Below are 14,931 nucleotides of genomic sequence, written 5' to 3' on the forward strand. Positions count from 1 at the left end.
ATATTTGCCTAGATAAGTATCAGTATTTTCATTGTGAATGGACTGATTCACATTGTGAATGCCCCTCCCTTAAATCTTCCTACTTCTTGCTTTTATATTATTTTATTGTACCTTCTTCAAAATCATAAATTGACATTCATAGAATAATGTTTTTTATTGATTTAATATCCTAACTAGAATATAAAGAAATTAAAAGGTGATTTATAATGAAATGCTATTTCAGTATGTGCCTGTTTAGGCACAGCAGCATTAGAGAAGACAATGAAATGGTAATTGCATAAGGAAGGAAATCAATCTAGGTGTGTGTTAGTGGCAACACAAATTCTATCAGTAGCAGTGGTGTAGGTACTGATACTTCCTGGAATATCAGAATCACCTGGAGGACTGGTTACAACACAGATTGCTGGACCTCATGGCCAAGGTTCAGATTCTGTGGAGCTGGAGTGGGCCTGAGAATGTGCATTTCTAACAAGTTCTTGGCTGATTCAGGTACTGCTGGTATGGGGACCATATTTGGAGAACCACTGCTGTAGGCAAAGTGATTTTTTTTCCCAAGGTAGTCAGCAACTGACAAGCTTTCAAACAAACTACAGTACAATTTTTGTATTTCAGGAAATTGTGCCAAAACCGTGAAAAAATACTGTGTGTGCATGTCTATATACAGATATATATAATATATAATAATGGAGTTCTAATTTCTAGGCTGAGATAGTTAATAGGACAGGCTTTGTACCTATATGAATGCGCAGGAAAATTTGACAGTCGCGAGTGATGCAGGACAATTTCATTTTGTGTGGAACTGTCTCACATGTTGCACTCCTGGCTCCCACTCACAAAATGCCAGTAGTGCTCCCAGATCATTGAGACAATCAGAAAAACCCCTAAACGTTCCAAAACATCCTGAACAGGCAGTACTGCCGCTATTGAGAACCACTGATGTGTAGGATTTGGAGTTGGCACAGACTTCTAATTTGTGGTTTCAAGGTCAAGCTCAAGGCTTTGTGCCTTTGAGCACAGAAATGGGCACACTTGAAAGTGAGTCCTTTGAGGGTTTTTGTTTTGTGTTACAGTTCAGTGAGGGGTCAAAAGATGAAAAATATAAAGAAAATGGGATTTGTGTATTTTAAAAGCTAATTTGCATACAAATATGTTTGTATATATTTATTTCTGGTGAAGTCTTTAAGTCTGCCAACACTTTTTTCAAAAGTTAGATGTCGTGTCTTAGAAATGGTTCTCACTTTGTAAGCATTTGTATGGAAATACAAAATATCATTTTTTGGCAACTCCTATATTTGTAGGACCATAACCCTTCATAATTAAATGTGGGTGATCTACCTTTTCCTTCTTACAGAGTCAGGTCTCAGGTTGACTCCTGATCCTCCTCTGCTTAGTCCTTTCAGGGCACTGATTTCAGGATGACACCAGGACGATGGAGTGTCCCACCAATCCTCATGTGTTCTCTAATGGAAAATGTGCTTTTCTAAATCAAACCAGATTTGGCTGGTCTGAGAGTAAAATCTTTAATATAAAGTTGGGTTGTGTTTTTAAACTAAAAAACAAAAACAGGCTGGGCACAGTGGCTCACGCCTTAATTTCAGCACTTTCGGAGGCCAAGGTGAGAGGATCACTTGAGGCCAGGAATTTGAGACTAGCCTGGGCAACAAACTGAGACCCCATCTCTATTTTTAAAAGGAAAAAAGCAAATACACTAAGAACTACAAAAACCTTCACCTTATGTCTCAAACTCAGCATAGAGCCTACCATATAATAGGCATTTAATAAATATTTAATTAAATCTATGTATTATAATAAACATTAACTTCTCTAGCACTGAAATATGAAATAAACTGATACTGATATTTTGAGTTACTTCACAGGTAGATATCCTATTTGGTTTACATTTTGAAAAATGACTGCTGTATATATTTTTAACCATTTCAGGGTGGATCCATGCTGTGCTCACTTCTCAGGACTGTATGGCTTTTGGGGGGAACTTCCTACACAACCTTAACATTGGCATGCAGCTCAGGTTTGTGTCAGCATTTAAATGACCTTTTATCCTTTTTAAAAATAGGATACTCTTTTTTTTTAACTTAAAAAAAATCAATAGCATGTTTTATTTGAGATTCCATGGAAATAGTCCCTGAGATATTATTAATAATAAGAGCTTTTAACAAAAGTAGTATTTTAAAATTTTGCCAGGGGGATACTTGCATTTCAAATCTAAAACAACAACAACAAAAAAGGAACTTACTCAGATAATACTCCAAATTTCAAAATTTTGTGAAAATGTATGTGTTCTCCCTTGGCTATTTTTGCAGTGAGGGAGATGAACAAAATCTAGTCAGACTGAGATGTGACATATGGTACTAGAAAAAAGCAGCCCTAAGTTAGGACTACTATTGAAACACCTGCTTTAATTTTGCTGTAGGTAAAGGATTAATAGCTGTTTCTCCTCTGTATGAGAATTTGACCTTTGCATAACTCTCTTCCCCTGATAGTCTAATGAGTGTTGACTTTTACTAGGTAACACTGCTTATGGTAAAAATGATTCCTGATTGATAAACTGCATCAGGACTGGGAGAACTAGAAATACCTAGTAGGGAGCCATGTCTTTGGACTTGCCTGAATGTGGTAACTCTTGTAACTTGACACACTCGTAGAGATTCCTAGAAGCTATGCATCTGTGTGTGGCGTTATTACAAGAGATAGTGGCTCTTACAGGGCATAAGGCTTTAAGCAGCTTTAAACAGCTCCCACACCTACCAAGTGTGGATCTTGTCTTTTTGTACCTGAGCTGTCCCTGAGGGAGGGATGGCTCCTGTGTAATTCGTGCCAACTGTGGTCTTGAGCTGGAATACCTAGTTGAGCCTAAATAAAACTTTTGGGTGAGTATTGCACTGTTGTGGATACATGGAGCTGTTTTCTGAAACACACAGTTTTATTTTTTGTAGTAGAACCCTCGTAAAAATCTCTTTTGTTAAAACTAGGATACACATCCAAAGGTGTGATCTTGATCTTCTGTGAAGTCCATTACAATTCTTAAGTATACCGTAAAATTCCTTAAAGTCAGAACCTGGATAAGATCACAATTCAGTCTTGTCCAAATGTGATGTTGCTAAGAAATGTAAAATACTTCATTGGTCTTATATATCATGACCTGCTTATTTTCAAGTTGGTTACTTTTATCTAACTTTGAAATGCTAATATTAATATTAAATATTTCTTCAAATTCATTTAGGTGTTACGAGATGGAGAAAAGGCTAAAAACACCAGATCTTTTCAAATTCCCTTTCTTTGAAGCCATATGTTGGTTCGTAGCCAAAAACTTGCTGGAAACCCTGAAAGGTAATTAATAATTTACATATTTGTATATGATATGATGCATATTGTTTGTCAGTTTGCTCATAGCCACCTTACAGAAAGAGTCCCTTTTCTAGTAGAGTATGGATGTCACTCCTATTTTGTTTTTTAAATATATGGTTTTCCCCCATCCAGGAACCTTTTTAGCAAGTTAGAGTCTCTAGTCCATAACCTGACAATCCATGTTCTTAAAAATTTGTTATAAAAGACCTGGATCAGAACAATGTAGGTAATATTAGAAATGTTCATTCCATCTAGTACTCTAGAAGCCTGCACACATTATCAAGCATGTAACAGTGCCTAACTCTCAAAAATACAGTTTATTTCAAGAGACTGTTACCTAACATATGTTCTCAAAATTTCCTTTTAAGAAAGCAAACTAGGCTGGGCGCAATGGTTCACTTCAGTAATCCCAGCACTTTGGGAGGCCAAGGCAGGCGGATCACCTGAGGTCAGGAGTTCAAGACCAACCTGGCCAACATGGTGAAACCCCGTCTCTACTAAAAAAAATACAAAAATTAGCCGGGCATGGTGGTGCATGCCTGTAATGCCAGCTACTTGGGAGGCTGAGGCAGGGAGAATTACTTGAACCCAGGAGGCAGAGGTTGCATTGAGCCGAGATCATGCAATGGTGACAGAGCAAAACTTTGTCTCTTCCCCCCCCGCAAAAAAAGTTCATGATTCTGTAGTTGAAGAAAAAAAACCTTTTTTGAACTTGTCTTTATATTTGAACTCACTTTTTAAAAGGTGGAATTTCAGACTTTGATGTTTTAATATTTTGGTTTAATAATCTTTGAGCACTCAAGTTGGAGACTGGTGTCACTTGCTTCTATTTCCTGCTTTTCATCCTCTTGTGCTAGTGAGAATAGTTTGTCTGCTTTTTGTGTTGTCTAACTTTTGTAGTCAGTTTGTAAATAGTGCTACTATTATAATTGACAACTCTCAGAATAGACATAAACGGATTAAACAGTAAAGTTTATTCTGAACATTTGCTTCTTTTTCCATTTTAAAGTTAAACAAGAAGAAAAGGTAAAATGAAAAGAAATAACCAAAAATTTACTTCCCAAGATAGGATGTACAGAACTAAAATGATAAAACTCATATAACAATGGTACCCTAAACCCCCCACCTCACAGCATATCGCAGAGATGTCCTGGCAGCGCTTCTGGTCTATGGGATGGGGGTAGAATCCCATGCATGAGAAGGGGACAGGTCCTTTCTTCACAAGACCAGTTTTTGCTCCAGAAATGAATCCTTATCATGAATCGCTGATGCATTCAATGTTTTCAGTTATTTTTCTTGGCTGTAGGAATGTCACAGTGGACTGTACAGTTGTCATACGTAGTTTTCAGTAAAATACTGGACAATAGAGTTTATAGTCTCCTATTTAAGTGCAAGCCTAGACAGACAGGAACACTTTTATATACTCATAAAAACACAAGTTTCCTCGTTTTGTGGAAATAAATCCCAATTATTGAACCTTCTGGTTAAGAGGTTGGCAATTCTATAGTTGGTTCAGGGTACTTTCTCCCCTCTTTTCTCTCTTCCTGTCCTAAGACTCCAAGTTCCTGTCTTGTGGTTAGCTAGGAGAAACTATCCACGAACACACACACACACACACACACACACACACACACCCCCTGTACTCCTGGAGTGATGCACAGTGGTCTTTTTTTCCACTAATGTCTAAGAGAAGCTCATTCTTTAACTTCTTAAAACAAATTAAGAGCTTTATCTGAAAGACAAAATTTTGCCATTGCTCGTGAAGCCACAGGAGCAATTTGCTTAGTCTTAGAACTGTTTAAGTCTTTGTGTTAGGCCATCAAAAGTTCAGAAACATTGAGGTCTGATTGAAAGTATGACTCTGTACATTAAAGACTTTTTTAAAAAGGATTATTAGGAAAGGGTATTTGTAGGTTGTTTTAAGATGTTTCATTTTATTAGCCAGATCAGTATAGAATACCTGGCAATCACAGTGATTCAATCCAGTCTCATCAAGGCAAAAGCCAAATGATCATTATAGCAATTGCCATCGTTTTCATCCTGGAAACAGGAATAGTGGTCTTGTGACCCCAAATTATGTTGTTCTTTTATCCATAACCTTTTTACTTTACATTATGGCCTATTGTTTGCCAGCTCTCAGACTGTTCTAAGGCTTATATGGTGGGTTAAATGAGGTTGAATCATCTGAAACTCTTTACTGTGTTTCATGTCAGTGATAGTAAAACAATGAACCAGTTTGGATTTGTGTAAGGAAATTAGCCACTGTGCAGAAGCAAAATCCTTCGTTTCAACTTAGCTGAATTTTGGACCACATCTAATATATTTTGTTTGTTTTAGATTATCACAATTTGATTAAAAAACTCAAAACATTTTTGTTTATGTGTATTTATATTTGCTTTACTCTGTTATTAAACTAGTCGATTATATAGATCACACACAAGTTCATACTGTGTAAAGAATAAGGCTGTTATTACTCAGGTAACCACTACCCAAATTAAGCAAAAACAGCCTTGCCAATACCTTAGAAATGCTCTGTTACCTTTTTCATTACACCTTTTTGCTTCTCTTCTAGAGATAACCATTATCCTGACTTTTGTGATAATCCTTTTCTTCAGTTTTACCAGACCTATGTTATAAATTAAAATAATTTAATTTTCAGCATTTGTAAACTTCCTATGAATAAATTCATACTGGTATTCTCTTGTAACCTTTTACTCAGCATTGTTTGTGAGATTCATCCATGTTTTTGTGTGTGCCTGTAGTTCTTTTTCATTGCTAGAGTATTCTGTTGTATGAATATACTGTGAGATATATATATATATATATATATATATGTTATATATATATATACACATACACTGATTCTGCAAGTTTGACGTTTTGGAGTTATTTTTGGTTTTTGGCAATTATGGAAGATGCTGCTAAGAAGTTCTTGTCTTTGTCACCTAGTGCAAGAATTACTCCAGGAAACAGGCCTAATTGCTAGGTCATAGATAGAATTTAGTAGTTGCTGCCAAATTGTTTCCAATTCCCATTTCCATGGCAGGGCAAACAAGTTCCCAAAGCTCTATGCTCTGGCCAACACTTGGTATTGTTAGGTTATAATTTTTGCAAATCTCATGGATATAAAGTAGTATTCTTTGTGCTTTTAATGTGCATTTCCCTGATTATTAATGGAATCGGGTAGTTTTCTTCATATGTGTATAGGCCTTTTGGATTTTCTCTTTAACTGAAGGACAAAATTTCTTAAATTTAAAATAGTATTTTTTCAACTTTTATGGTTAGTGCTTCCTGTGCCTTGTTTAAGTAGTTCTTTCTTATCCCTAGGTCTTGCAGAGATCCTTGTTTTCTAAAAGCTTTTACTTGTGTTTTGCATTTAGGCCTTTAACTCACTTGGAATTGATTTTTTTCTTTTTCTTTCTTTTTTTTTTTAATGGATGGTGGGAGTATATTTTCACTTGCTTTCGTGTAAATATCCACTTGTCCCAGCACCATATTTTGAGTAATCCATTCTTTTTCTGTTCTTCATAAACACCGCTCGTCTCCTGTATCGTGTGTTGATACCTGTGTAGGTCTTGGGACATAAACACACATACTCACCCACCCTTCTGTTCCAGTGGGCTAGCAGTCTGTCTCTCCACCAAGCACACACTCTTATTAACCTTTGGTAAGACTTGATATCTGGTAGGTCCTCCTTCTTCAAGTATGTCTTCGTTTTTCTTTCCCCTTTCATTTTTATATAAATTTTTGAGTTACCCTATTACAAGCCAACACCACCCTACCAAACGCAACCAAACAAGTAAATAATAACGTGGAGGTTTTTTTTCTTTTGAAGGTGTTAACTCTAGAGATCAATTTGGGCAAAATTTGATGTCAGTAAATACTGAGTTTTCTAAAAATGACATGGAACATCTCTGTTTATTTAGATCTTTAATGTCTTTTGGCATTTCTTATTTTTTCTTCTAAAAATTTTGCATAGATATCTCTTGCTAGATTTATTCCAAAGTAGTTCTTTTTTTAGTGCTATTATAAAAACACATATCGTTGTATTAGTCTGTTCTTGCATTGCTATAAAGAAATACCTGAGACTGGGTAATTTATAAAGAAAAGAAGTTTGATTGGCTCAGGGTTCCTCAGGCTCTATAGGAAGCACGATGCTGGCATCTGCTTAGCTTCTGGGGAGGCCTCAGGAGACACAACCGTGGTGGAAGGCAAAGGGGGAACAGGAGCAAGATAGGGTGAAGTGGGAGGTGCTGCACACTTTAAAACAACCAGATCTCACAAGAACTCAACTGTCACAAGAACAACACCAAGAGGATGGTGCAAAACCATTCATGAAGGATCCAGCCCCATGATCAAATCACCTCCCACCAGGCCCCACCTGTAACATTTGGGGATTACAATTGAACATGAGATTTGGGTGGGGATGCAGATCCAAACCATATCAGTCATTACTATGTATATACATATGGTTGAACTCACATGACATTTCTGTTTTTTACTTCAAATATAGTCAAATATTAGCAATTTCATATGGTTCAACTTACCATGTGATACTGGAATATAGAAGCAGTTACTTTTTATACTGGTTTTAGCAACCTTGTTAAAATCTATTCTTTAATCATTTATCTGAGGCTTTTGTTTGATTCTCTAATACACAGTCATATACATCCACGTTGAATAACGACAGTCTTGTTCCTTCTTTTCTAATATTTATATCTTTTTTTTTTTTTCATTGCTTTACCGGGTTGTCTAGGACCTCCAGGGAAATAGTGAATAGAAATGGCAAAGGTGGGCAGCTCTATCTTTGTTCTCAGTCTCAGAAGGAAAGCTTTCAATCTTTTGCCATTATTACCTTTGTTGTAGGCTTTTTGTTGATAACCTTTATCAAATGCTTGTCTATTCTAAGCTAGCTAAGAGGTTGTTTTTTTCCTTTCTTTTAAAAAATGATCAGTAGTAGTTTAATTTTTATCAAAAGCTTTGCCTGCGTATATGAAAAGCTCCATGATTTTTCTTCTTTAACCTTTTAATTTAGTGGTTATATTAATTTATTTTCTATTATTAACTCAACCTATAATTTTTATATACCATTAGGTTAGTATATTGTTTGTATTCTATCTATATGCTTATATTTTATATATTCTATATGTAACTGTGTATTACATATGGGTGTGTGCGTGTGTGCATTTGTTTGATTTTGGCATATGAGTGAAATTGGCTTGTGCTTTGTTTTCTCAGACTGTCCTTGTTAGATTTTGGTATAAAAGTTATGCTAGCCGGCCGGGCGCGGTGGCTCAGGCCTGTAATCCCAGCACTTTGGGAGGCCGAGACGGGCGGATCACGAGGTCAGGAGATCGAGACCATCCTGGCAGACACGGTGAAACCCCATCTCTACTAAAAATACAAAAAATTAGCCGGGCGAGGTGGCAGGCGCCTGTAATCCCAGCTACTCCGGAGGCTGAGGCAGGAGAATGGCGTAAACCTAGGAGGCGGAGCTTGCAGTGAGCCGAGATCCCGCCACTGCACTCCAGCCTGGGCGACAGAGCGAGACTCCATCTCAAAAAAAAAAAAAAAAAAGTTATGCTAGCCTTAGGCAAAATGTTGGGATTGTTCCTTCTGTTTCTGATCTCTGGAGAAGTTTGTGTACAATTGGAAAGATTTCTTTTTTGAATGACTAATAGAACTCACTGATGATCTGGGTCTATAGTTTTCTTTGTGGGAAGATTTTTGACTGCTGAGTCAATATCTTTAGTGATTAAATGACCATAAAGGTTTACCAGATAATTATTGAGTTCATTTGTATAAATTATTTTCTTAAAATGTATCTAGAAATTACATCTAAAATTTGACATTTGTTGGCATAAAGTTCTTCATGTTATCCTCTTACCTACTGAATATCTGTGGCATTTGTAATGACATTGTTTCTATTCTCCATACTGGATATTCGTGCCTGTTTTCTCTTTATATTAATTTTGTTGGTTTTTTTAAAGAACTTGTTTGAGGCTCTGTTTGCTGTTTTGTTAATTTTTGCTTATGATTTTTATCCTTTTTTTTTGGTATTAAAACTTTTTTGTGGGTCTTCAGTTCATTAATTTTCAGCCTTCTAACATAAATATTTAAAGCTGTGCATTTCCCTGTATGTATAGTATACAACACATTTTGATATGTTTCCGTTATTTAACCAACATATTGTCTGATTTCCAGTGTTTTTCTTTGATCCAAATGTTGGTCTATTTTTTACTATCTGCATTTCTTAATTTCTAAACATAGAGGCTTTCTTTAGCTTACCTGCATTATGAACATATATATGGTTTAGATCTTGGACTTTGATGAGACTTGTTTATGGTCCTGGAATATGGTTGAATTTTGTAAGTGTTCTGTGTGTGTTTGAAAAGAATGTGTATTCTGCAGTTGCTGGGTATGATATTCTATTCATGGCCATTGAATCAACTTTATATTGTTCAAATTGAATATATGCCTACTGATTTTTTTGTTTTTGGTTCACTTTCTCTCTTACCAAGAAAAATATTTGAAAATCTTCCGCTGTGATTGTGGAGTTATTTCTCCATGTAGTTCTGTCTAGTTATTGTTTTCTATATTTTCATATTGTGTTATTTAGTACAAATTCTAAGTGGTTACATATGTCTTTCTGGTGAATTGAATCCTTGGTCATTATGAAATAACCCTTTATTAATGACAGTTACACCCCCTTTCTTTTGGACTCTTGGTATCTTTTCCCCATCCTTTTATTTTAAACCTTTCTATATTTTTAAATATGGTATGTATGCATATTTAGCTTGTTTAAAAATCTGGCCAGATACAGCGGCTCACACCTATAATCCCAGCACTTTGGAAGGCCAGGGCTCGAGGACTGCTTGAAGCCAGGAGTTTGAGACCAGCCTGAGCAAAATACTGAGACCCCATCTCTACACAAAACAATTAAATCCAGTGAAATGGTCTTTCTTTTTACTGGAGTATTTAGTAAATTACACTTAATGTAATTCTGTTTCTTTTTCTTTCTTGTCTTTTTGGATTGATCGTTTCATATTTCACTTTTTTATCTTTTTATTAATTTGGAAGTTGGATAGTTTTATATTTGGTGGTTACTCAAAATCTGAAGTTAATCCTTTTAACTTGAGAACATTTTAACTTTTTTTTTCTCACCCCATTTCCGTTCCTACAGAACTGAGAGAAGATGGTTTCCAGCCTCAAGCTTACCTAGTACAGGGAGTGAAAGCACTGCATACTGCTTTAAAATTATGGATGAAAAAAGAAGTAAGTTGTTTCGACAGTGAAATCACTGTGTTTTATGTTGCAAGATTAGGAAAACAGAGTCCTTGTGCTCTTTTGACAGCACATGTGAATGCCAGTAGTAGAGGCAATAGAAATCATGCTTTATATACAACCTCCATTTTATTATTCAGTATATACAAATGTACTGGTTTCTGTTATGAGAATAAAGTATTTAGATATTTCTTTAATCTTTGATCTGGAAAAGAAACTAATTAAAGTATATTTAGGAAATTGACTAAGAAATGAACATATAGATATGGAATAATAATAAATAACATTGAGCTCTTATAGTTGTGCTGTAGTGTGCTGAGAGCACTGTGCTTTGTCTTTATAAACATAATCTCATTTAATCCTCAAAGCCAACTGTGTGAGGTCTAGGTGCTATTGGTACCACAATTCTACATATGGGAAAGCCAGGGTTCAGAGTTAAGTAACTTGCCCAAGAGAACTGGTGAAGTTAGGACTTAAAACTTAGATCTCTGGGACTGCAAAGCCTATGCTCTTTACCACTCTGCTAGATTTATGTAGAAGTGAAGGAAAGGAGAGTCCAAATTTCAAGCATGAGCTTTCCATTTTCATGAAAATATGAGCTAGTTGTTTGCATTTGAATCCCACCACCTCCAGATCTTCATTTAGAATTAGTGTTTCCTTCCCTTATGCATCCATGCTGTATTTCTTGTGCCTATGGGCTTAAAACAAATGTTTATAAAGTAATATATTCGTGTTTCTTTCAACTGGGTCTGTGAGCTCTTGAACAGGGACTGTCTTTCTCATCTTTATTATAACTCCGTGGAACTTTGCACATAATACGATACATGCATATGTGAGCTGATGAAAATACATGTCTATATTTTCTTTTTTTTTTTTTTTTAACAGAGTCTCAATCTGTTGCCCAGGCTGGAGTGCAGTGGTGCGATCTCGGCTCACTGCAACCTCCGCCTCCTGGGTTCGAGTGATTCTCCTGCCTCAGCCTCCTAAGTAGTTGGGACTACAGGTGCGCGCCACCACGCCCAGCTAATTTTTGTATTTTTTAGTAGAAATGAGGTTTCGCCATGTTGGCCAGGCTGGTCTTGAGCTCCTGACCTCAGGTGATCCACCCATCTTGGCCTCCCAAAGTGCTGGGATTACAGTCATGAGCCACTGCACCTGGCTTGTCCGTATTTATTTCTTGATTGTCCCCTTGAAATAAAAATCTTGCTCTTAAGAAATGCTGGGAGACAGTAATTAATAGGTTACTGTCTCAATAATTTTATACTCCCTTTTCACTGTATTATCATTGCTTCATATCTACCAGAGCACAACCCTGTGGAAGTATTCAGGAAAATAAAAATCATGTCCTCCACTGTGAAAGACCTTATTGTCTAGGTGACAAGGAAAGCCATAAGCAAATTTAAAACTGTTTAACAAGATAAAAATAAAATAAAGCATATGTTGCCAAAACGGTATAATTTGTATCCTACTGAAGGCTTTAGATGTGTGATTCTCAAATTTGTGACTTTATCACTTTATCAGAATTGCCTTTAGAGCTTTTTTTTTTTTTGAGACGGAGTCTCACTCTTGTGCAGGCTAGAGTGCAGTGGCACAATCTCTGCTCACTGCAGCCTTTGCTTCCTGGGTTCAAGTGATTCTCCTATCTCAGCCTCCCGAGTAGCTGGGATTCCACGCCCGGCTAATTTTTATATTTTTAGTAGAGACGGGATTTCACCATGTTGGCCAGGCTGGTCTGGAACTCCTGACCTCAGGTGATCCGCCAGCCTCAACCTCCCAAAGTGCTGGGTTTACAGGTGTGAGTCACCATGCCCAGCCTTCCCCTTTCCTATTGATGGGATCTCTTCTATTTTGCTTTTGCCTATTAAAAGAAAAAAAAGTACAAAAATGTATTCAAATTAGACTGCCCTAGAGAAACTAGGATTCCTTTAGTGTCTGTGTTCTCCTTAAAAATCCTTATGCATTATGAATTAAATGTTAAGCTTAATTGGTTACTTTACTAATTAGTAGTAGTAGTTAGAATTACAGTAGGCTTTGAGGAGTAGAGTACAAGGTTACTACTCAATATAAAGCAAAATTAACTGTGAGACAAGTCTGTTTTTGACATAGTCTAAGAGGATTTTGTATGTTAATGAGAATCTCCTTAGAAGGCATTATACCAGCTACACAAACTCTGAAACCTGGCTTACTAGTATTTGGTGATGTCTGTAACAGTCTAGAGAATCCAAAAATTGGTTTAGTAAATTTGTTTTTACATATTAAAGTGTAAATAACTTTGGTTTTCTTATTTTTATTAATCCAAATACAGCTTGTATCTGAACATGCCTTTGAAATTCCAGACAATGTTAGACCTGGACACCTTATTAAAGAACTTTCTAAAGTAATTCGAGCAATAGAGGTAAGAGTAGAAACTGTCATGTAAATGCTTGGTTATTATCTGCTTTGAGAAGCAAATGGATCTATCCCCACTCTACAAGTATTTCAAAACTCTTACACACTTAGAAGAAATATAATGAGCTGAGTATTTGGAGGTATTTCAGGCTTCTGAAGTCCTTGAGAGAAATTTGTAATATTGTATTCTCATGAAGTAATAAGGAAACAGTTACCAGGTTACTTTAGGATACTTAAAAAAATAAAAAATACGAGTATAAACAGTAGAACTTTTAGATCCAATTAATTTCAGCTACCCAGAGAGGAATACATGTTTGTATCATTAGAACAAGAGAAGAAATGTAAGGTGAGTGAGTCAAGCTAGGGAAGCTGGGATGGAGAGAGGGATGTTAAGCAGTAGAGTGGGGCAAGGAGATGCTTAGGTAAATGCCCTTTAATAAAAGCTCAGAAAATCTGATTAGATATTTTAGTTTATTAAGAGCTGTTCTTGGTGTTTAAGAAAGGGTGTTTTAAAGTAATTCTTCAAGAAGGTTGTTCTGTTAGTGTCTAGCTTAAATTGAGAGGAAATTCGGTGGAGGAATGGAGGCCAGCTGATGATTTAACAGCTTATATTAGGGCTGTGTTTGGAGAATGAAAAGAGGTATACATTTACAAAATATTAAAATGCTTGGTTTAATATCAATGGATAGAATATGTAATTCTCTGTGTTCAGATACAGGAGAAAAATATGTTCTGTTTTTAAAGTGTTATAGTAATCACATTTAAATTGGTTTAGTGTCAAAAGTCATATATCTGATCTTAAATATATATGTAAGTTTATACATATATAAATATCATGCATGATAACCAAAATGAAGAATAAACTTACAATGAAAGGTGTGATTCTATATAAAAAAACTATAAATCTTTACTTATAGAAGTAAAACAATAGTTAAATAAATGGGAGTGTCATCTCTGAAAATGTCAATCAACTCTAAATTAGTATTACAAATTTAAAGTGGTAGAATACACTTGGAAGAATAATTAGACTGTCCCAGAGAGCAGCCAGTCCAGGATGGATCAGGGGAATGAAAGGATCCATATTTGTTATGACCTGAAATTCAAGTTTAGCTGGGTGTCTTATACTTTATCTGGCAATCCTATTCAGGAAGGATGTCTCCAGAGAAAAATATAAAATTATTAGATCACCAAATGTGTTTGAATGTTTGTATTCTTCTAGTGGATAATTTGGGAATCAATTAGTGATTGAATAAAGGAATGTAATGACAATATGTTATGTGTCACTGAGTTAATAATTTTTACTGAGTCCAATTTACTGAATATTGAAGGAAAGGGAGGTATGTGCATGTTTAAGAGAGATGTGTAAGGATTAAGACTTCATCTTGCATGATAGGAATTCAGTAATATCTGAAGCTGAAAACAGTATAAACATGTCATTTTATAATTTGGAGGCAAATAACTGGAGGGAAAACCATTTAGAAGAGTTGGAAGTCCTGGCTATATACCTAGAAGAATTGATAGCAGTGACTCAAACAGGTATTTGTGCATCAATGTTGATAGCAGCATTATCTGCAGTAGCCAGAAGGTAGACCAAGCAACCCAGGTGTCCATCAGCAGGTGAATAGATAAAGTGTGGTACATACTCACAGTGGAATACTACTCAGCCTTATAAAAGAAGGAAATGCTGACTGGGAGGGTTCCAAGATGGCCAAATGGGAACAGCTCCAGTGTACAGTTCCCAGCGTGAGTGACACAGAAGATGGGTGATTTCTGCATTTCCAACGGAGGTACTGGGTTCCTCTTACTGGGGCTTGTTGGACAGTGGGTGCAGCCCACGGAGCGTGAACTGAAGCAGGGCAGGGCATCGCCTCACCTGGGAAGTGCAAGAGGTTG

At 36.2% G+C, this 14,931-nt stretch overlaps 1 protein-coding gene across 2 annotated transcripts in view; it reads left to right on the plus strand.

Annotated features, from left to right (window-relative positions):
* The window catches only part of LOC105471286 (lysine demethylase 7A), a 96,879-nt gene that overhangs the window by 56,803 nt on the left and 25,145 nt on the right, over window positions 1-14,931 (plus strand). For both annotated transcript variants that reach the window (XM_011723674.2, XM_011723675.3), the window contains exons 8-11: window positions 1,942-2,029; window positions 3,242-3,348; window positions 10,550-10,641; window positions 12,956-13,045. In XM_011723674.2, the coding sequence (XP_011721976.2) occupies window positions 1,942-2,029; window positions 3,242-3,348; window positions 10,550-10,641; window positions 12,956-13,045 (377 nt within the window). The remainder of the gene's footprint in view (window positions 1-1,941; window positions 2,030-3,241; window positions 3,349-10,549; window positions 10,642-12,955; window positions 13,046-14,931) is intronic.

The sequence above is a fragment of the Macaca nemestrina genome, chromosome 4, assembly GCF_043159975.1.
Source record: "Macaca nemestrina isolate mMacNem1 chromosome 4, mMacNem.hap1, whole genome shotgun sequence".
In the NCBI taxonomy this organism is placed as follows: Eukaryota; Metazoa; Chordata; class Mammalia; order Primates; family Cercopithecidae; genus Macaca; species Macaca nemestrina.